This window comes from Hyperolius riggenbachi, chromosome 8, assembly GCF_040937935.1.
Source record: "Hyperolius riggenbachi isolate aHypRig1 chromosome 8, aHypRig1.pri, whole genome shotgun sequence".
Lineage (NCBI taxonomy): Eukaryota > Metazoa > Chordata > Amphibia > Anura > Hyperoliidae > Hyperolius > Hyperolius riggenbachi.
The window spans coordinates 298,043,706-298,067,100 of NC_090653.1; the positions used below are offsets into that span (position 1 = coordinate 298,043,706).

Here is a 23,395-nt window from a genome sequence, read left to right on the forward strand (position 1 = left end):
GCATGCGGCAGCAAAAACACTGTAGTACGTATACTGTATATACACCCCTGGTCCTGAAGTGTATATCTCAAGGATCTGGGAATGTGATGAACATTGCAGTCTATCACACACCTGCCTAAGCCGGCTCCCAATTCTTCTGTATCCACACCGCACATAAAACGCTGGCGTGTGGTTACCAACGCTGCCATTCACCTGCGTTATTTAGCCACATGCAGGAGTTCTGTGGGGGCTGAACTGCGTGTCAAGCGCACAATTCTGCCTCCCGTGTGGAAGAGGCCTAACACTGCCAGATGACCAGCTCACCTGCCTAACAGACCGGACTAGGCTCTCCCTCTGAACACGGCCGTTTCTGGACATTGTCCCCCTAGGCAAGGCACAAACCTGGCTCCACCCCCCCCCCCGCCCACTTTCCTCTCACCAAATCATGTCAACAGAAAGATCTTAACCTACATCAATTAGCTGTGTGGGTACCAGTAGCTGTATACAGTACAGTATTTAGTAATGGTATTATTATAAGGTAAAGGGCCACTATCGCGAAAAAAGTAGGCAGTTAAAATCTGACAGAACTGACAGGTTTTGGGCCAGTCCATCTTCTCATGGGGGATTCTCAGGGTTTTCTTTGTTTTCAACAGCCTTTCCTGAACAGCAGTTGCAAAGTCTAACTGACAAAATAGTGTGCAAGTCAGTAGGGAGGCCGGCAGGTATCTCACTACTTTGTCAGTTAAACCGCTGTACAGGAAATGCTGTTGAAAACAAAGAAAACCCTGAGAATCCCCCATGAGGAGATGGACTGGCCCAAACCCTGTTGGTTCTGTTTTTTTTTTCACGATAGTGGTCCTTGAAGTTTGTCTTTGTGTTTTTTGTTTGTTTCTTAATTACTGCATTTCCCCATTAAAAAAACTATTGTGTATGCTTAGTATGGGGTACAGTAATAGTTAGGCCTATTTGTAATAGTAACTCTCAGTCTACCAGAAACTAAAGTTTATCATTTACCAGCAGCTATAGGTGCCAGACAATTGAGGATCTACTGAATAGATAGGATGTTGCTTCTCAGAATAAATATATAAGATACGGATAAATTATTACCAGGCCAGATACTCCCCACAGAATCTGCATTACTCACCCTCCCTATAACTGTCCTGAGGGTGGGTGGGGCCACTTTATAAAAGCATTACACTGTTTATGTACAGCCTGGGTCTTTACAGGCTGAAACATTAACCTGGAAATACAGAGGAGCTGCATTATTCAATACAGACCGAAAAAAAAATGTAGCATCTTAAAAAGTTACCTTCAGGGCTCTTTTCCACTATGAAGGATTCTGATCACGATCGCAATCGCGTTTCAATTTCCACCATGCGATTGCGATTGAGCTACTATACTCATTATAGTCCTGCTCAATCCCATACAAAACGCGGCAGGACAACGATTGCGCTTTGACCAAAATCGCATCGCAATCGGATCGCACTAATGGAGATTGCTGCTGCAGTTTCCATTAGTTTAATGTACCTTGCGATTTGCGATCAGAAGCAAAGCGTAAATCGCAGGCTAGTGGAAAAAGGCCCTAAGTGGGGTATGGAGGCTGACATATTGATTTCCTATTAAACAATACCAGTTGCCTGGCTGTCCTGCTGGTCTTTCTGGCAACGATAGTGTTTGAATCTGAAGTAAGCATGCAGCTAATTCAGTCACATCTCAGTCAGAGCACCAGATCTGCTGCATGCTTGTTCAGGGGCTATGGCTAAATGTATTAGAGGCAGAGGATCAGCAGGGCAGCCAGGCAATGTGCATCGTTTAAATGGAAATAAATAAGGCGGCCACCTTATCCCTACACTGCAGGTGTGCTTTACTAGCTCCAGCCAAATAATTGTTATGCCCATTTAGGTGTTAAAATGACCATCTGTCCCTTTCTTAATGAAGCGAGCAGTTGTGTATAAGAAATCCATAAAGCACAGAATGCTAAGAACAGCTCTTCCTGCAGGGGGCAGCCTAGGGAATAGGATTTGCCTGGCTTGCCCTGGCCCATAAACGGCCATTTCACTCAACACACTCCTATAATAAGACAAAGGACCTCACCAGTGACATCACACTCAGTTTATTAAATCTGAAGTAGTGGGAATCTCATCAATATAAACCTGAAGTGACACCAATGTGGAGGCTGCCATCCCCATTAACAAAAATGATAGTTCTCTGGATTCAATAATACATAGAAAGAGTCAGAACACCTGACATGTAAATGCATTATCAGTCTGTGAGCCACAAGATATGAAAATTCACCTGTAGCAAATTACAGAGACCACCAACTAAACACTTGTCTAAAGAAAAATGCTGGTTACCGGTCTGTCCTGCTGATCCTTTCCCTTAAGCACTAAATCATGCCTGGAACAAGCATGCAGCCAGCGGAGTCACAACTGGAACAAGCATGCAGCCAACAGAGTCACAACTGGAACAAGCATGCAGCCAGCGGAGTCACACCTGGGACAAGCATGCAGTCAGCAGAGTCACACCTGGAGCAAGCATGCAGCCAGCGGAGTCACACCTGGAACAAGCATGCAGCCAGCGGAGTCACACCTGGGACAAGCATGCAGCCAGCAGAGTCACACCTGGAAGAAGCATGCAGCCAGCAGAGTCACACCTGGAAGAAGCATGCAGCCAGCGGAGTCACGCCTGAAAGAAGCATGCAGCCAGCGGAGTCACGCCTGGAAGAAGCATGCAGCCAGCGGAGTCACGCCTGGAACAAGCATGCAGCCAGCGGAGTCACACCTGGGACAAGCATGCAGCCAGCAGAGTCACACCTGGAAGAAGCATGCAGCCAGCAGAGTCACACCTGGAAGAAGCATGCAGCCAGCGGAGTCACGCCTGAAAGAAGCATGCAGCCAGCGGAGTCACGCCTGGAAGAAGCATGCAGCCAGCGGAGTCACGCCTGGAACAAGCATGCAGCCAGCTGAGCCACACCTGGAACAAGCATGCAGCCAGCGGAGTCACACCTGGAACAACACCTGGAACAAGCATACAGCCAGCGGAGTCACACCTGGAACAAGCATGCAGCCAGCGGAGTCACACCTGGAGCAAGCATGCAGTCAGCAGAGTCACACCTGGAGCAAGCATGCAGCCAGCGGAGTCACACCTGGAACAAGCATGCAGCCAGCGGAGTCACACCTGGAACAAGCATGCAGCCAGTGCAGTCACACCTGGAACAAGCATACAGCCAGCAGTGTCACACCTGGAACAAGCATGCAGCCAGCGGAGTCACACCTGGAACAAGCATGCAGCCAGCGGAGTCACACCTGGAACAAGCATGTAGCCAGCGGAGTCACACCTGGAACAAGCATGTAGCCAGCGGAGTCACACCTGGAACAAGCATGTAGCCAGCGGCGTCACACCTGGAGCAAGCATGCAGCCAGCGGAGTCACACCTGGAACAAGCATGCAGCCAGCGGAGTCACACCTGGAACAAGCATGCAGCCAGCGGAGTCACACCTGGAACAAGCATACAGCCAGCTGAGTCACACCTGGAACAAGCATGTAGCCAGCGGCGTCACACCTGGAACAAGCATGTAGCCAGCGGCGTCACACCTGGAACAAGCATGCAGCTAGCGGTGTCACACTTGGAACAAGCATGCAGCCAGCAGTGTCACACTTGGAACAAGCATGCAGCCAGCAGTGTCACACCTGGAACAAGCATGCAGCCAGCAGTGTCACACCTGGAACAAGCATGCAGCCAGCAGTGTCACACCTGGAACAAGCATGCAGCCAGGCAGAGTCACACCTGGAACAAGCATGCAACCAGCAGAGTCACACCTGGAACAAGCATGCAGCCAGGCAGAGTCCCACCTGGAAGTAGCATACAGTCAGCAGTCACACCTGGAACAAGCATGCAGCAGGCGGAGTCACACCTGGAACAAGCATGCAGCCAGCGGAGTCACACCTGGAACAAGCATGCAGGCAGCAGAGTCACACCTGGAACAAGCATGCAGCCAGCAGAGTCACACCTGGAACAAGCATGCAGCCAGCGGAGTCACACATGGTACAAGCATGCAGCCAGCAGAGTCACACCTGGAACAAGCATGCAGCCAGCAGAGTCAAACCTGGTACAAGCATGCAGCCAGCAGAGTCACACCTGGAACAAGCATGCAACCAGCGGAGTCACACCTGGAACAAGCATGCAGCCAGCGGAGTCACACCTGGAACAAGCATGCAGCCAGCAGAGTCACACCTGGAACAAGCATGCAGCCAGCGGAGTCACACCTGGTACAAGCATGCAGCCAGCAGAGTCAAACCTGGTACAAGCATGCAGCCAGCAGAGTCACACCTGGAACAAGAATGCAGCCAGCAGAGTCACACCTGGAACAAGCATGCAGCCAGCGGAGTCACACCTGGAACAAGCATGCAGCCAGCGGAGTCACACCTGGAACAAGCATGCAGCCAGCGGAGTCACACCTGGAACAAGCATGCAGCCAACAGAGTCAAACCTGGTACAAGCACGCAGCCATCGGAGTCGCACCTGGAACAAGCATGCAGCCAGCGTAGTCACACCTGGAACAAGCATGCAGTCAGCAAAGTCACACCTGGTACAAGCATGCAGTCAGCGAAGTCACACCTGGAACAAGCATGCAGCCAGCGGAGTCACACCTGGAACAAGCATACAGCCAGTGGAGCCACGCCTGGAACAAGCATGCAGCCAGCGGAGTCACACCTGGAACAATCATGCAGCCAGCGGAGTCACGCCTGGAACAAGCATGCAGCCAGCGGAGTCACACCTGGTACAAGCATGCAGCCAGCGGAGTCACACCTGGGAGAAGCACGCAGCCAGCGGAGTCACACCTGGAACAAGCATGCAGCCAGGCAGAGTCCCACCTGGAACAAGCATGCAGCCAGCGGAGTCACACCTGGAACAAGCATGCAGCCAGTGGAGTCACACCTGGAACAAGCATGCAGCCTGCGGAGTCACACCTGGAACAAGCATATAGTCAGTGCAGTCACACCTGGTACAAGCATGCAGCCAGCAGAGTCACACCTGGTACAAGCATGCAGCCAGCGGAGTCACACCTGGAACAAGCATGCAGCCAGCAGAGTCACACCTGGAACAAGCATGCAGCCAGCAGAGTCACACCTGGAACAAGCATGCAGCCAGCTGAGTCACACCTGGAACAAGCATGCAGCCAGCGGAGTCACACCTGGAACAAGCATGCAGCAAAAAAGTAGTTTTCTAGGAAAAGATCAGGAATGGCAGCCTCCAGGTTCTTCCAAAAATAGTGTCTGTAGAAAAACAAAACCTCCCCTCACTACGGATACAGAAGGAGCACCAATCCAGCTCCGCTCACCTCCGCATACTACCCAATTCACAAAGTTGTCTTCAAGCCTGGATACCAGGAACAGAAGCATATATAGATAGATAGATAGATAGATAGATAGATAGATAGATAGATAGAGGAGTTCTCTATGTGACACCTTCCAGCAGGATGACCCCCCCCATCGGATAGAGGCGCAGTCGGTAGCAGTATCCTCAGGCATGCACATGCAGCAGGAATGCAGCGCTGCAGCCCTGGGTGCAGTGCTATGGGAGCTGTGCAGCGCTCTATAATGTATATGGTACCTCTGGCCGGCGTCGCTCGTCAGCGAGCCCATGATCCGGGCTGGCAGGAGGGGGCTGATGCCGTTCAGATCCTCCCTGGAAATCGGTGGGACGATCTTGGAGCCAGTGCTGATCTCCGATGGAGAATTCTTCATCTTGGCTCTTGCCATCCTTGTCAGCCTGCCTCCTCCTATGTGTGCAGCAGAGGCAATGTACCTCCTCCTCCTTTATACCTCTGTTCCCCCCAGGCCTGGAGGAGGGAGGGTACCAGGGATGCTGAGGCTGGGATGCCGGCAGTGTGCAGTGACCTCGCTGGAAGCTGCAGGATGCTGCTATTATGTCATCCTGATGCCTCCCCTGCCTCCTCGGCTGGCAACAGTCACAGACTCGCACAGTTTCTATATGTCAGGCAGGAAGTGGTGGCTGCGCGCTCAGCTGAAGACCTGCAGGCCTCTCGTTGCTGCAGTATCACCAAGGCATGGATGCCACCACAGCCCGGGGGAGGGGGGCGGACACACCATTTTTGGCACAAGGTATTTTTGGCGCAGTCTTCCGCTCTCGACTTTGGCGTTCTCTCTATTTCTCATTAGAGGACGCCGGTGCAGAACAAGGGAAATCGCAGCTGTTTCGCCGCTTAACATCGGACGCACAGCACTGAACATGTGTGTTCCTAGCGGCGACTCACAACGCTTGCGTTTACGCTTTCATGTTTGCGTTGCGCTGAATAAAACTGCCTGCGTTCACGTTTCTCTATGCGCAGCATTTTGAAGGCTATGTACTTGAACGTTGTGCATTAAAAAGCATGCAAACGCCATTCAAAAATGCAAAATTGTACGCAAAAACGCGTATGCAATAAAACGGGATTTCGGAAGGCATTGCTGATTTTGCACACCTCATGCTGGTATGAATGTAGGTATGTGTGCGTGTGTGCATGCGTATGTCTGTGTGCATGTATGGATGTATGTATGTATGTATGTGCGCATATGCATGAATGAATGAATGAATGAATGAATGAATGAATGAATGAATGAATGAATGAATGAATGAATGAATGAATGAATGAATGAATGAATGAATGAATGAATGAATGAATGAATGAATGAATGAATGAATGAATGAATGAATGTATGTATGTATGTATGTATGTATGTATGTGTGCACGCATTTATGTATGTGTGCGTATGCATGTATGTATGAATGTATGTATATGCGTGTGTGCGTATATATGTATGTATGCATGTACAGTATGTATGTATGTGTGTATGTATGTGCACATGTGCGTATGTATGTATGTATTGGATGTATGTATGTGCGCATGTGTGTATGTGTGTGTGTGTGTGTGTGTGTGTGTGTGTGTGTGTGTATGTATGTATGTGTGTGTATGTATGTATGTATGTATGTATGTATGTATGTATGTATGTATGTATGTGCGCGTGGGATGCAAAAGTTTGGGCAACCTTGTTAATCGTCATGATTTTCCTGTATAAATCGTTGATTGTTATGATAAAAAATATCAGTTAACTATATAATATAGGAGACACACACACAATGATATCTGAGAAGTGAAATGAAGTTTATTGGATTTACAGAAAGTGCAAAATAATTGTTTAACTACAATTAGGCATAAATGTGGGCACTGTTGTCATTTTATTGATTCCAAAACCTTTACAACTAATTATTGGAACTCAAATTGGCCTGGTAAGCTCAGTGACCCCTGACCTACATACACAGGTGAATCCAATTATGAGAAAGAGTATTTAACCCTCCTGGCGGTCTATTAGAAACCGCCAGGGGGCAGCGCAGCAGTGTTTTTTAATTTTTATTTTTTTTTGTTAAATCATGTAGCGAGCCCAGGGCATCCCCCACCTGCTTTGATCAGGAAATCCCGTTCAAAGAACGGCATTTTCTGGAGGGCTTCCCCCGTCGCCATGGCAAAGGGAGTCCCGATCCACCCCTCAGGGCTATCTGGCACTAATTGACCAGGCAGCGCTCGGGGGGGGGGGGGGGGGGGGGGGGGATTGGGGGCGGCGTGGCGATCGGCGACTAATCGGCGGGTAGCGGCGGCGATCAGAATGCACACGCAGCTAGCAAAGTGCTAGCTGCGTGTTGCAAAAAAAAATTATGCAAATCGGCTCTGCTGGGCCTGAGAAATCCTCCTGCGCGGCATAGCCCGAGCTCAACTCGGGCTTACCGCCAGGAAGGTTAAGGGGGACAATTGTAAGTTTCCATCCTCTTTCAATTTTCTCTGAAGAGTATCAACATGGGGGTCTCAAAACAACTCTCAAATGACCTGAAGACAAAGATTGTTCACCATCATGGTTTAGGGGAAGGATACAGAAAGCGGTCTCAGAGATTCCAGCTGTCTGTTTCCACAGTTAGGAACATATTGAGGAAATGGAAGACCACAGGCTCAGTTCAAGTTAAGGCTTGAATTGGCAGACCAAGAAAAATATTGAATAGACAGAAGTGACGAATAGTGAAAACAGTCAGAGTCAACCCCCAGACCAGCACCAAAGACTTACAACATCATCTTGCTGCAGATGGAGTCACTGTGCATCATTCAACCATTCGGCGCACTTTACACAAGGAGATGCTGTATGCAGAGGAAGCCTTTTCTCTGCACACAGCACAAACAGAGCTGCTTGTGGTATGCTAAAGCACATTTGGACAAGCCAGCTTCATTTCGGAAACCAAAATTGAATTATTTGGGCATAACAAGGGGCGTTATGCATGGAGGAAAAACACAGCATTCCAAGAAAAACACCTGCTACCTACAGTAAAGTATGGTGGTGGTTCCATCATACTGTGGGGCTGTGTGGCCAGTGCAGGGACTTATGGATTCCACTCAGTATCCGCAGATTCTGGAGACCAATATCCAGGAATTAGTGACAAAGCTGAAGCTGCACCGGGGCTGGATCTTTCAACAAGACAACGACCCTAAACACTGCTCAAAATCCACTAAGGCATTCATGCAGAGGGACATGTACAACATTCTGGAATGGCCATCTCAGTCCCCAGACCTGAATATATGTGAAAATATGTGATGTGAGTTAAAGAGAGCTGTCCATGCTCAGAAGCCATCAGACCTGAATGAACTAGAGATGTTTTGTAAAGAGGAATGGTCCAAAATACCTTCAACCAGAATCCAGACTCTCATTGGAACCTACAGGAAGTGTTTAGAGGCTGTAATTTCTGCCAAAGGAGGATCTACTAAATATTGATTTCATTTCTTTTTTTGTGGTGCCCAAATTTATGCACCTGTTTACTTTTGTTTAAACAATTATTTTGCACTTTCTGTAAATCCAATAAACTTCATTTCACTTCTCAGATATCATTGTGTGTGTGTCTCCTATATTATATAGTTAACTGATATTTTTTATCACAACAACCAACGATTTATACAGGAAAATCATGACGATTAACAATGTTGCCCAAACGTTTGCATCCCACTGTATAAAGAAATTAATCTACCACACACCACTCAATTCTCATAACTGATCAGAAAAATCCACCACTCCCAATCAACTTATATCGAATAAAAACAGGAAGTCTGACCGGATATCTTGCTCGACAACAAAAAAAAATAAAAAAATCAATTTTTCAAGACAAATTGCCATAAAATCAGATCATTTTATTGTATCGTCTGTGTATGATTTATACTCTTATATGCCGGTTCTAGTCTTTTTGCTGCCTGAGGCAAACTTGTGAGGATGTCGTCTCTCCCCCCCCCTCCCCCCCCCCCCCCCCTGACTTGGAATGATTGAGCGGCACCAGACAATTTACTCTGCTTCAGTCAATGCCCTCACATGACATGCAATACAATGTCACCCTGGCTGGCTGTGATTCTGTGACAAACACCCTGCTCACCCTCAGCCACTCCATTCCTCCTCAGTCAGGACAGCAGTTCCCCGATGATGCTTTCCTGCCTCCCCCTCCTCACTCACTGTCAGACTCCTCACATAGCACAACAAGCTGCTTTTCCCCAATGCTGCTCTCCTGCCTCCCCCCTCCTCACTCACTGTCAGACTCCTCACATAGCACAACATGCTGCTTTTCCCCAATGATGCTCTTCTGCCTCCCCCCTCCTCACTCACTGTCAGACTCCTCACTCAGCACAACAAGCTGCTTTTCCCCAATGATGCTCTCCTGCCTCCCTCCTCCTCACACACTGTCAGACTCCTCACACAGCACAACAAGCGGCTTTTCCCCAATGACGCTTTCCTGCCTCCCCCTCCTCACTCACTGTCAGACTCCTCACACAGCACAACAAGCGGCTTTTCCCCAATGACGCTTTCCTGCCTCCCCCTCCTCACTCACTGTCAGACTCCTCACACAGCACAAGCAGCTGCTTTTCCCCAATGATGCTCTCCTGCCTCCCCCCTCCTCACTCACTGTCAGACTCCTCACACAGCACAACAAGCTGCTTTTCCCCAATGATGCTCTCCTGCCTCTCCCCTCCTCAATCACTGTCAGACTCTTCACACAGCACAACAAGCGGCTTTTCCCCAATGATCCTCTCCTGCCTCCCCCCTCCTCACTCACTGTCAGACTCCTCACACAGCACAACAAGCTGCTTTTCCCCAATGCTGCTCTCCTGCCTCCCCCCTCCTCGTCAGACTCCTCACACAGCACAACAAGTTGCTTTTCCCAAATGCTGCTCTCCTGCCTCCCCCCTCCTCCCTCACTGTCAGACTCCTCACAGCACAACAAGCTGCTTTTCCCCAGTGATGCTCTCCTGCCCCTCCCTCCTCCTCACTCACTGTCAGACTCCTCACACAGCACAACAAGCTGCTTTCCCCAATGCTGCTCTCCTGCCTCCTCTATCCTCACTCACTATCAGGCTCCTCACACAGCACAACAAGCTGCTTTTCCCCAATGATGACCTCTTCACCTCGCTCTACTCTCACTTCTCCTCCTACTCTGACGGCATGCTGTTAGTGTAAACACAGTACAAACATGCTGCCCCTGTAATCTCTGTGCCTGATGCAAGGGTTTCACCTTGCTTCATGAGAGAACTGGCCCTACCCACAGTATAAAATAATTTACAAAGGAGACCAGCCTGATAACCTGTCACAGAAAACCTTTCTATAACCTACAGAATGTATAAAGCATGAAACTACGTGTTTCGTGGTAAAACCCAGCACTTCCTCAGGTGTACAGCGCTGATTCAGGGAACTGGAAGATAGTACCACAACCACAACACACCACTGCGCAACTACTAAGGAAACTGGTTCTTCCTGGAAACCTTAGATGGGTTTTTGACTATTTGTTTTTTTTTCTGAATCTTTAAGAGGAAGTGAAATATACAAAAATAACAGCTAAAAACATAATTCTACCTTCTTTCCATTTACAGTTCACACTACTGGAGGCTGGAGGAACCAACCGCATAAAACAACTCTGGACAAATCTCCCTCTTCTGCTATATCTACAAGATGTATGTGCCGTCCGTAATCACCATCAGCCAATCACTGAGCGGATACCTGAAGAGTTCGGCCTCCTTCCAGGGTAGTCCTCTGTAACCCTCTAAAAGAGGGTAATGTACTGTGCTAATGCATCTGTATGAGGTAAACTTAGCATCTAAGGCTAAAATATACCTTAGAGATTAGCATGGCAGAACTAAAATGGCGCATAGAGAGAAAGGCCCAAGCGTTCAGATGGTCGCATAGACTGGTTGCTAAGGTGACCATAGCAACAAAGCAGTGGAACCTTCTGGAAGCTCCACGGGGCGAGGCAGAGAGCACAGCGCAGACGCAGAAGGTCAGAGTGCACAAGACCCAGCGAGAGGGAACTGGTTTAAACCAGTTTCCCTCAGCTCTCTCGAGTCAGTCAGGAGGCGGTGGTGAGAGGTGAAGGAGGCTGGAGAGAGAACGTCACCCCATGAGGCAAAGCGGGGACCCGGCGGCAACCTAGAGACCACCAGCGGAGAGAGGAGGGCAGCAGTGACAGAGCCAGGCAGTGACCGGAGGCCAAGTGAAGTGATAGCAGGCAAGATCTGAGCTAGCGCGGAAGGAGAGAAACTCGGTCAGGCCAGATGAGTATAGGCCTTGCGCCAGCTACAAGCCACAGTGTGTGTTCAGAAAAGGGCCAGCGTTCAGTGGAGGTTTTCTGAGTATAGAGACAGTTAACCCGAGTTACTGAAGGGCATATTCTGATGAAGTGGTGTGACTAAAATCTACCTGTTTCATAAAGCTTTAAGAGAGACAGTGACATTGTTATGATGATCAGTTTATTGATGTAAGATAGTGCTGCCCTGCCAAAGGAATTGAAACTGCTACCGAGTAGTATATTAAGTGTGAGTGCCTTTCTGTCATCAGAAAAGTGATCAGCCTCTAATAGCTCCCTCAGAACTAACACAGCTCTGCCGTTTGCAGAATTCCTGATTCAAAGACATTGTTCCTGTCAAACTTCTTAGTTCATAGTTCATCAGTTGATGTGTTCTGCAGTGTTGTTTACTAAAAGCCTGATTTGAGAAGTGAACCAAAGTGTGGTTTTGTGTTACCTAAGTGCACGGTCTAAAAAAGAGAAAGAACAGAGCCGTGGAGATAAAGAGAACCTGTCAGTGAGGGATAACTAAGTCTGTTGACCTATCAGCATTGAAGAGGAGGAGATTCACTGCATCTTGTGTTACTAAAGTTAACTACAGTGAAAAGCGAAGTGCCATCTGACAGAGATAAAGAGTCAACAAAGTTGGAGTTACAAGTTTTGCAATATAACAAAATTAGAGCTTATTCAGCATAAAGTTCAAATAGCATAAGAAAAGAGTTATACTGAAGGAGTGAGATATTGATGGTATAGCTGGGTGCATTGGTCAATTTTGTGATTTTTATTTTCTTTATTTTTATTTCTCTAACCCAAACAAGTGGTGCTTAAGAGTGTAGTGAGTTGTGGGATACAGTATAAAGAGTAAGAGCCTGAGAGATCTGAGTAAAGTGACAGAGGCGCCAGGCTATGTACCGCATTGGTGATATGCTCCTATTTATTGCCCGAGGAAGTGGGATATACCCGCGAAACGCTTTGCACCTTGTTCGGAGTATGTAAATAAACAGATTTTTGCTTAAAACAGCAATTTTTTGTGTGTTTTGGAGGGGTAAGGCCACCGCTACCTACTTCATTTTAAAGAAATATTGTTTTTACCCTGTTGGCGCCTCTGTACTACTTTTGCAGTTGTTTCCACCCCTGGTGGAGGGGAATTCTTCCTTTTTTCCGATCTACAGAGAGCGACTTCTTCCTGAGTGGGGACAGGTCTAATCTCCTCACCTGCCTTCATAGTGGTTACCTGGACGGTAACCCTTGTTTGTGAGTATAATCTACCTATACTTACCTTCCATACCCAATTTACAGTACATACTACACTATACTGGGCTCTCAGTGTCTTCCCTTATATTCTTTTGGATGCCATATTGCCAACCAACTAACTGTGTAAACTGTTCAGTGCCATATTGAAGAGAGTCATTGATCCCCTAAGGTTTTGCTGAGCAATCTAGCTTGGAATTGGGTACAAGGGACTAAGACTGTATAGGAACTGAATTGCTCAGTAGACCTGTCCCTGCCCAAGTCGCTATATCTCAGTAATGGTACTGTGATTTAAAGGTGTTGTATTGTAAAGTGGCTGATGATTGTACAAGAAGACCTGTTTTAGCTCAACATTCATCTAAAAGTTTTAGCTTTTACCGATGCACCGGCTGTGAAGAGGAGATTGTAATTTTGACTTGTGATGTGCAAGGGAAGTGGATATTTGTGTTAAGAGTTACTGGTTGAGAAAAGTTACCAGTTGACCTCTGTTAGGTCACAAATAAATCCTTGATAATCGCATCTGAGTCAGTGTCTGGTGGATTCCTCTCAGTCGGGGGCCGAGTGCTAAAGGATAAATCAGGTTACACCTCCACTGGCCATCCTCAGTCACCATCAGCCAATCACGGAGCTGAGGTCTGAAGAGGCCGGCCTCCATCCAGGGTGGTCCTCCACTGACCATCCTCAGTCATCATCAGCCAATCACTGAACGGATACCCGAATAGGCCGGCCTCCATTTAGGGAAGTCCTCCATTGGTCATCCTCTAAGTCCACATCAGCCAATCACTGTGTTAAGGATGATACCTGAATTTAATATGGGCCCATAAGCCGTAGATTCTTCAGCACTCAGCCTTCCTTATGGTCCGTCTCTCACAACCGAACATGACTACTGGACAACCATGACTGACTATACGAACCTTGTAGTTACACCTCTGTGTTGACCCTTGGGCCAACTTTCCACTCTCCTCAACAAGAGGTGGTCTAATTCGCGTACGTTAAAAAGGGGCGATGGGAAAAAAGGGCGCCGGGTTTTTAACGATAAACATGGATTACGTTTAAAAATGTATTTCGTTTAAAAGTAATGTTTTTAAACGTTATAAATCATTAAATAATGTGTATTAAATCGGCAATTGTAAAAACGTTAATCTTTCGTTTAAATAATGAAACGCATAATAACGTTTAAAAAAAAAATTACTAAGTAACCCTCCCTGTACCTACCCCTAACCCCTAGACCCCCCTGTTGATGCCTAAACCTAAGACCCCCCCTGTTGGTGCCTAAGTAACCCTCCCTGTACCTACCCCTAACCCCTAGACCCCCCTGTTAGTGCCTAAACCTAAGACCCCCCTGTTGGTGCCTAAACCTAAGACCCCCCTGTAATTGTTTTCGTTTAAAAATAATGTAAAAAAAAAAAAAGTAATGTTTTTCGTTTAAAAATAATGTTTGGGAAAAATATTGTACTGGTTTTCGTTTAAAAATAATATTTAAACATGTATAAATCATTAAATAATGTGTAATCATGAGAAACAGTAATAAAACATTAAGTCTCCGGGCGCCGCTTTTAAAACGTTAGTTTTCTCCGGCGCCCTTTTTTCCTACCGGGCGCCCATTAAACGATATTTATTATAGAAGTGAATGGCGGCGCCCGATTTGTCCACTAGCCTCAGGCGCCCGAATTTACTGTTTCCGTCTAATTCTTCTTCACTTTCTGCCATAAGAGTCGTGTCATCTGCCTATCGGAGGTCGTTGTTATGAAATGTAGAAGCTAAACTTATTTTGATAAATATTATTTTGTTTTCATGAATACAGTGAAGCAGAACTATGGCTGTAATTCTGAGGACGTTGTGCTTTGTGAACGGAGGACTTTTTTTTAATTGTTGTGTAAAAGTCCAGATGATGGAATTTGTGTTTTCTGTGTCTTCCAGATTCCTGGGCTGCAGATTGGCCTCGGTGTGGGGTGGAGGAGGGACAGCAGGTGCAGGTGAAGGAGGCGTCTGTAGCGCAGGCTCTAGAAGGGTCACAAGTGTTTTGTGTTACTGCCCATCAGGGGAAGGAGAAGCCACAGGGGGCGCTATGTGGGAGTCACAGGCTCTCAAACGTCATCGCAAACAACATACAGAGATATTTGGCCAGCTGGGGCCTCGAAACCCCTGCAAGATGTCCCTCGTGTCTCCTGTGACATCTCCGGCCCAAACATCTGTTGTTGTCCAAACTTCTCTTCTAACTTGAGATTTACAAGCGTTACGAAAGCTCTGGTTGGGAGTAAAAATAGTAAAAGTGGTGGCAGTACTTTTCCCACAACTTTACAGCAGAATAACCTGGTGCCTTCATATGAACCATCAGTTGGCCTTATATTAGTCCTCGGCCAGACTCAAACCAGCCCTCGGCCAGACTCGCACCCACCCTCGGCCAGACTCCCACACGCCCTCGGCCAGACTCCCACACGCCCTCGGCCAGACTCCCACACGCCCTCGGCCAGACTCCCACACGCCCTCGGCCAGACTCCCACACGCCCTCGGCCAGACTCCCACACGCCCTCGGCCAGACACACACACGCCCTCGGCCAGACACACACGCCCTCGGTCAGACTCACACACGCCCTCACACATTCAAATTTTACCACCTCCATGTAGTATATTTTCCAAACATGTAAACAAAATGTTAAACTTACCCGGGGTTTCCTCCAGCCCCATAAGTGCCGCTGAGTTCCTCGCCGTCCTACTGCAGTCCTCCGTTTAGCGGCAATCAGCCCCGGTATGTGGCTCAGTGACATCAGCCGGGGACTTCTGCGCATGCACAGCCCCTCCCGCGCATGCGTAGAAGACCCCGGCTGACATCACTGGCTCAGTCGCCTCCAGTCTGGCTCAGATACCAGGGCTGACTGCGGACGAACGGCGGACCGCGGGTGGATGACGAGGATCTCACACGTGCTTATGGGGCTGAAGGAAGCCCCAGGTAAGTATCAATCTTTTTCCATTGACCTCTCTGGTTCTCTTTAATGTGGTTATTAGTAGAATACAATGATACAATCCTTTATGTTCTCAACATCTTATAAAATACAGTTTTCAATGAATAAAAGGTATTGACATTTGAAATAAAAATCCAAACAACTGAACGGCTGGAAAGTACTACAGTTTTATATCAGTGTGATATCAGTCACACACTGACACAGGAATGCTGTTACTAGGGATATCAGAGTAACACCAGAGCTCCAAACTGCCCCTCTTTTGGAGGGACTGTCTCTCATTGGGAGCCCTGCCCCTCTGTCCCTCTTTCTTCCTCATTTGTCCCTCTTTCAGGACTTTGTAAATATATATATTTCTCTACTAAAAATGTATTTGATTGACTCTAAACTATATTCCCAACCTTTGAATTGATGTATTACTAGTTTTAAAATGTTAATATGAAGGGAAATAAACAAGGATAGAAAGGACCAGTGTGTTTTGAATTATAAAACAACGTAATTTTCTTATGAGATCTTTATGGTATGCGTGATCAGGGGTGTGACGGGTGCATGGCTTAACCACTTTACCACCAGGGGCACAACACAAACCACCCCTGGTGGTACCGCCGATGTCCGCGCTCCCGCTCGCTCCCGCGCTCATGCACGCTGCCACCCGCTCGGAGATCAATGAACGGGAAAAACCATTCCCGTTCGTTGATATCTGCTCCCCAGCAATGATCGGCTGCTTCTATGAGAAGCAGCGCGATCATTGTGATTTTCCAGCCTCATTGTGCTTCCTGTAAGCGTACTTTCGGATGCTTACAGGTCGCATGAACAAAAAATTACTGTGGCCATCTTGTGGCCAAATAGTAAAACTACATCCAAAAACATTTTTCATAAATAAATACCTAGATTTACATTATAAATTAACTCATTACCTCCCACATGCCCAATTTTTTTTGTAATAAAAAGAAAAAAAATTACAATAAAAAGAAAAATTACATAAATAGTTACCTTAGGGACTGAACTCTTTAAATATTTATATTTATGTCAAGAGAGTATAACACTGTTACTTTATATACTGTGAGCTTGTAATTAGGGATGGACGCAAAACTGAAAAAAATGCACCTTTATTTCCAAATAAAATATTGGCGGCAAACATTGTGATAGGGACATAATTTAATTGCAGTAATAACTGGGACAAATGGGCATATACAATACGTGGGTTTTAATTATGGAGGCATTATTTTAAAACTATAATGGCCGAAAACTGAGAAATAATGAATTTTTTCCTTTTTTTTTCTTATTCTTCCTGTTAAAATGCATTTACAGTACAGTGGCTCTTAGCAAAATGTACCACCCAAAGAAAGCCTAATTGGTGGCGGAAAAAAACAAGATATAGATCAATTCATTGTGATAAGTGGTGATAAAGTTATAGACGAATGAATGGAAGGAGCGTTGAAAGGTGAAAATTGCTCTGGTGGTCAAGTGGTTAAGTGTCCCGCTTTCTCATCTCAAAAAGTTGGGAGTTATGTAACACGTATGCAGCATAAGAAGACATGCCAGATATTTCTGAATTCACTGGGTTATCTCACTTTAGATACCTCTTATTTTAAAGTCTTGATTTCTCTATATTATTTGATTCTATTCTGCGAGAACCTCGGTTTTGTGCTGGAGAGAGGTTTGGCCCATAGTTCCCATTTAAACTCAAGGGCCACCACGCGATTTTCCAAATGATTTTTCCGATGGCTGGCGATTTTTTGGAGTGATCGTTTCCTCGTTCTCGGGGCGTGGGTACAGACACGTGATCACACTAACGACGTACGCCGATAAGGACCGTCATGGCGGATCGGATCTTTAAGATCCTTGTTAACTCCAAGCAAAGTGCCAAGATCACTTGAAGTCTCGTTCACGCCCTTCGCGTAACGCTGCACATACCAGCCGTAAGGAAGATGGATCGGGGAATGCGCATCATGGAGGGACGTCGCTGCATCCATTTTCCTACATCGCTGTGTTAAACCCTCCTAAAGACCAGGCCATTTTTCAATAAATTGGCCACTGCAGCTTTAAGGGCTTGCTGCAGGGCCACACAACTCGGCACACAGGTGTTTCTTTCTCCCCCCCCCCCTTTTCTCCCCACCAACAGAGCTCTCTGTTGGTGGGATCTGATCGCTCCCCCAGTGTTTTTTTTTTGTAAATATTTATGTGATTATTTTTTAAATATATACTGTATATACTTGAGTATAGGTCTAGAAATGTAGGTCTAATTCACTACATAAAAGTATAGGGGTCGGCTTATACACGGGTCATGAGCAACACTGAGCACACTAAGTAATGTGTGTACTATATTAGTGACATTCCCATTTGCAGCAATGTACCCAGTGGTAAGTGATACTTTGAGGAAAGGAAATGCCAAGAAAACACAGGTGTGAAAGTCCTGGTCACAACAATTAACAAGGCAAGAGGCGGGGCAGAAGATGCTGGGCTGCAGGAAGGGGAGTGAATAATTGCTACACTTGGGGGCCTGGTGGGGTTATTGGCTGCACTTAAGGGGACAGGAGGGGTTAATGGCTGCAATACTGTATGCAGTGCAATCATTTACCCCTCCTGATCCCCATGTACAGCCATTAACTTTCCTGGGTAGACTTATACTTGAGTCAATAAAAAATTCCAGCTTAAGAGGGTTGAATATTGGAGTCGACTTATACATGAGGTCGACTTGTATTTGAGTATATACGGGTATGTCCTTTTTGTTCATAATTTTTTTTTTACAAGCCCGTGCTCCCGCCCCCCTGCCAGCCAATCACTGTGATCGGCTGTCATAGTCTTCAGCCTATGACAGGGGGGATCACCCCCGAGCCATCCAGGGGAACAGCCGTGTGGCACGGCTGTCCCCAATACAGCGCTGCCTTAGATCGCAGTGTTGTACGGAGTGAAAATATGGCAGTTTCGCAGTCTAACAGTCTCCTAGCGGCGATCGCCGATGGGAGACTGAGCCTACCAAGCGGAGATGCGCGTGCATTAATGCGCGCAATCTCTTGCAAAACACATTAGGCGGTCCTGGGGCTGCCGCCGCGTCCACGCCCATCACACGTTGGCAAGTAGTTAGAGAAACCGAGGCGGTGGGGGGGTGTTTGGCAGCCTTTCCCCAGCTGCTATTGGGCAGGTCTCTCTCCATGGCCACGCCCCTGGCTGCTCCCCTGCCTGGGAGAGAATCCTTCCACTGCCGTGGAAGCAGCAGAGAGCAGCGGTTTTGGCAGCAACCTGATCCACTCAAAGTCCCGGATCAGGAAGCATCTTTTTTTTTTTTTTTTTTTTATTTTATGAGCCCACCTCAGGCTCTCTTTAAAATTAGGGCATTGAGCCATTTAGTGAAGCATACATCCAGTCATGCATGTAGTGAAGCATACATCTGGCCATCCATGTAGTGAAGCATACATCCGGCCATCCATGTAGTGAAGCATACATCCAGTCATCCATGTAGTGAAGCATACATCCGGCCATCCATGTAGTGAAGCACACATCCGGCCATCCATGTAGTGAAGCACACATCCGGTCATCCATGTAGTGAAGCATACATCCGGCCATCCATGTAGTGAAGCATACATCCGGCCATCCATGTAGTGAAGCATGCATCCGGCCATCCATGTAGTGAAGCATACATCCGGCCATCCATGTAGTGAAGCATACATCCAGTCATCCATGTAGTGAAGCATACATCCAGTCATCCATGTAGTGAAGCATACATCCGGCCATCCATGTAGTGAAGCATACATCCAGTCATCCATGTAGTGAAGCATACATCCGGCCATCCATGTAGTGAAGCATACATCCAGTCATCCATGTAGTGAAGCATACATCCGGCCATCCATGTAGTGAAGCATACATCCGGCCATCCATGTAGTGAAGCATACATCCATTCATCCATGTAGTGAAGCATACATCCAGTCATCCATGTAGTGAAGCATACATCCGGCCATCCATGTAGTGAAGCATACATCCAGTCATCCATGTAGTGAAGCATACATCCGGCCATCCATGTAGTGAAGCATACATCCGGCCATCCATGTAGTGAAGCATACATCCGGCCATCCATGTAGTGAAGCATACATCCATTCATCCATGTAGTGAAGCATACATCCAGTCATCCATGTAGTGAGGCATACATCCGGTCATCCATGTAGTGAGGCATACATCCAGTCATCCACGTAGTGAAGCATACATCCGGTCATCCACGTAGTGAAGCATACATCCGGTCATCCACGTAGTGAAGCATACATCCGGTCATCCACGTAGTGAAGCATACATCCGGTCATCCATGTAGTGAGGCATACATCCGGTCATCCATGTAGTGAGGCATACATCCGGTCATCCATGTAGTGAAGCATACATCCGGTCATCCATGTAGTGAAGTATACATCCGGCCATCCATGTAGTGAAGCATGCATCCGGTCATCCACCTAGTGAAGCATACATACATTCATATAGCAGTAGGAGAACAGAGGCGCCAGCAGGATAAAAGTGGATAAAAACTTTAAAATTTGCTGGGAGGAAGTGGTGGACTTACCTCCATAAAGCAGACACGAAAGACTGTCTGAATAGTAGTCACATTTATTAATTAGTACCCCAAAACAGTGCAACGTGTTTCGCAGGCCCAGCCCGCTTCATCAGGCAATAAAAATGGGGACAAGACAGAATTTCAGCAATAGCAGGTGTAGCGCCTCAGAGCACTGAGGCGCTACACCTGCTATTGCTGAAATTCTGTCTTGTCCCCATTTTTATTGCCTGATGAAGCGGGCTGGGCCTGCAAAACGCGTTGCACTGTTTTGGGGTACTAATTAATAAATGTGACTACTATTCAGACAGTCTTTCGTGTCTGCTTTATGGAGGTAAGTCCACCACTTCCTCCCAGCAAATTTTAAAGTTTTTATCCACTTTTATCCTGCTGGCGCCTCTGTTCTCCTACTGCTATACCGTGTCCACCCCTGGTGGAGGGGTGATCTACCCCCTTTCGCATCTACAGAGAGCGACTTCTTATCCCTGAGTGAGGACAGGTCGAATCTCCTCACCTGCCTATACAGTGGTTGCCTGTGTGGTAACCCATGTTTGTGAGTATAATTTTCTCACGATAACCTTTACTTCATTTATGCTTAACATACTACACTATATTGGGCTCTCGGTTTCTCTACACTTTATACATTCATATAGAAATTTAGGATTTACAATCAGAATGTGTAAATTACAGACAGCTATTCCAAAAGCTACTCATGAGATGCTATTATACACTCCAAAATCTAGCACAGATTTCAGACTCAACTGCTGGGGTACTGGGGACACATCTGACTATACTGGGGGGACATAAAACTGGTGGCTTGGTTTTTATCACGGTGGCACTTTTTATTTTTATTTAAAAATGCCCCCCCCCCCTCTTTTTCCCATTAAAATGCCTTATATATCCCCCAATGAAAGCCCAGTTTGTATTGAAAAAAAACCCCAATATATACTGTAGATCATTTAGGTGTCACATGTAGGGATAAAGTTATTGCTGATTAAAAAGGGACAAAATAAAACATCAAAACTGCTCTGGTCCATAAGGGGAAAACAAGGCCTGGATAAGAAGTGGTTAAAGCCTTCAGTCAGTTTAGCTTTGTTCAATCTTGACTAGAGATGGTCAGAACGGTTCGCCGGCGAACGGTTCCAGGCGAACTTCCGGTGTTCGCAATCGCGGTGCACCGCGAACTTTACCGGAAGTTCGGTTCGCCCCCGTATTGCACCATTAGGGTCAACTTTGACCCTCTACATCACAGTCAGCAGGCACATTGTAGCCAATCAGGCCACACTCCCTCCTGGAACCACTCCCCCCCTTATAAAAGGCAGGCAGCGTCAGCCATTACACTCACTCCTGTGCCTGCAGTAAATAGAGAAGGGACAGGAAAGCTAAAGCTGGCCACTAACGGTCCAATTTCTAGCGAAAAATCGTTCAAGCGATCAGAAATTCTGATCGGATTGGTTGTAAATAATCTCCATTGGTGGACAAAATCGATTATGAACGAGTGAAAAAAATGTCGCTCGAATGAATTTTCGGCGAACGAAAATTTGGATTTTCTTGGTGGTCGTGATAGATAGGAAGTAAAGATTGGTTAGTTGATGGTGTAGTGAACGATTTTTCATCCGATCAGAATTTCTGATCGCTCGAATGATTTTTCGCTACAAATTGGACCGTTAGTGGCCACCTTTAGTTAGGCTCTTGTTAGGCTTGTTAGCTTGCTCCTTGCTGATTCTTATTGCTAAAATAGCACCCCACAACAGCTCTTTTGAGAGCTAATCTTGTTCTTGTGATTTTTGTGGGGCATAACGGTTGGTCTCAGCCACAATTAAGTTGTAGAGACCAGCAGTGATCAGAAAAAAAAATTCTGTCACTGTGGTGGGGCGGGTGAGGGTTTTGCTGGGCGATCAGAAGCCCGCAGGGGCAGATTAGGGCCTGATCTGATGGGTAGGTGTGCTAGGGGTGGCAGGAGGTGATTGATGGGTGTCTCAGGGTGTGATTAGAGGGGGGGAATAGATGCAAGCAATGCACTGGGGAGGTGATCAGGGGGCGTCTGAGGGTGATCTGAGGGTGTGGGCGGGTAATTGGGTACCTGCAAGGGGCAGATTAGGGTCTGATCTGATGGGTAGCAGTGACAGGTGGTGACGGGGGGTGATTAATGGGTGATCAGTGGGTGATTAGAGGGGAGAACAGATGTAAATAATGCACTGGGGAGGTGATCGGGGGGGGGGGGGGTGTCTGAGGGCGATCTGAGGGTGTGGGTGGGCGGTTGGGTGCCCACAAGGGGCAGATGAGGGTCTGATCTAATTGGTATGATGGGTAGCAGTGACAGGTGGTGACGGGGGGTGATTAATGGGTGATCAGTGGGTGATTAGAGGGGAGAACAGATGTAAATAATGCACTGGGGAGGTGATCAGGGGGGGTTTGAGGGCGATCTGAGGGTGTGGGTGGGTGTTTGGGTGCCTGCAAGGGGCAGATTAGGGTCTGATCTGATGGGTAGCAGTGGCAGGTGGTGACAGGAGGTGACGGGGTGATTGATAGGTGATCAGGATATGATTAGAGGGGAGAATAGATGCAAGCAATGCACTGGCGAGGTGATCGGGGGGTGGTGGTGGTCTGAGGGCGATCTGAGGGTGTGGGCGGGCGATTCGGTGCCTGCAAGGGGCAGATGAGGGTTTGATCTGATGGGTAGCAGTGACAGGTGGTGACAGGGGATGATTGATGGGTGATTAGAGGGGAGAACGGATGTGAATAATGCACTGGAGAGGTGATCGGGGGGGGGGGAGTCTGAGGGCGATCTGAGTGTGTTTGTGTGCCCGCAAGGGGCAGATTAGGGTCTGATCTGATGGGTAGCAGAGACAGGTGGTGACAGAGGGTGACTTATAGGTGATCAGTGGGTGATCAGTGGGTGATTAGAGGGGAGAACAGATCTAAACAACGCACTTGGGAGGTGATCTGAGGGCTGGTCTACGGGCGATGTGAGGGTGTGGGTGGGTGATCAGCTGCCCGCAAGGGGCAGGTTAGGGTCTGATCTGATGGATGGCAG

The 23,395-nt window shown here is 47.3% G+C and overlaps 1 protein-coding gene across 6 annotated transcripts in view; it reads right to left on the reverse strand.

The window, feature by feature from the left end:
- KCNT1 (potassium sodium-activated channel subfamily T member 1) overlaps window positions 1–23,395 on the reverse strand; it is a 489,153-nt gene that overhangs the window by 358,400 nt on the left and 107,358 nt on the right. For 3 of the 6 annotated variants that reach the window (XM_068249209.1, XM_068249207.1, XM_068249205.1), the window contains exon 1: window positions 5,593–5,741. The exons of the other annotated variants lie outside the window; for them this stretch is intronic. In XM_068249209.1, coding sequence (XP_068105310.1) covers window positions 5,593–5,741 — 149 coding nt within the window. Of the gene's footprint in view, window positions 1–5,592; window positions 5,742–23,395 lie in introns of those variants that run through there. 6 annotated transcript variants of the gene reach the window in all.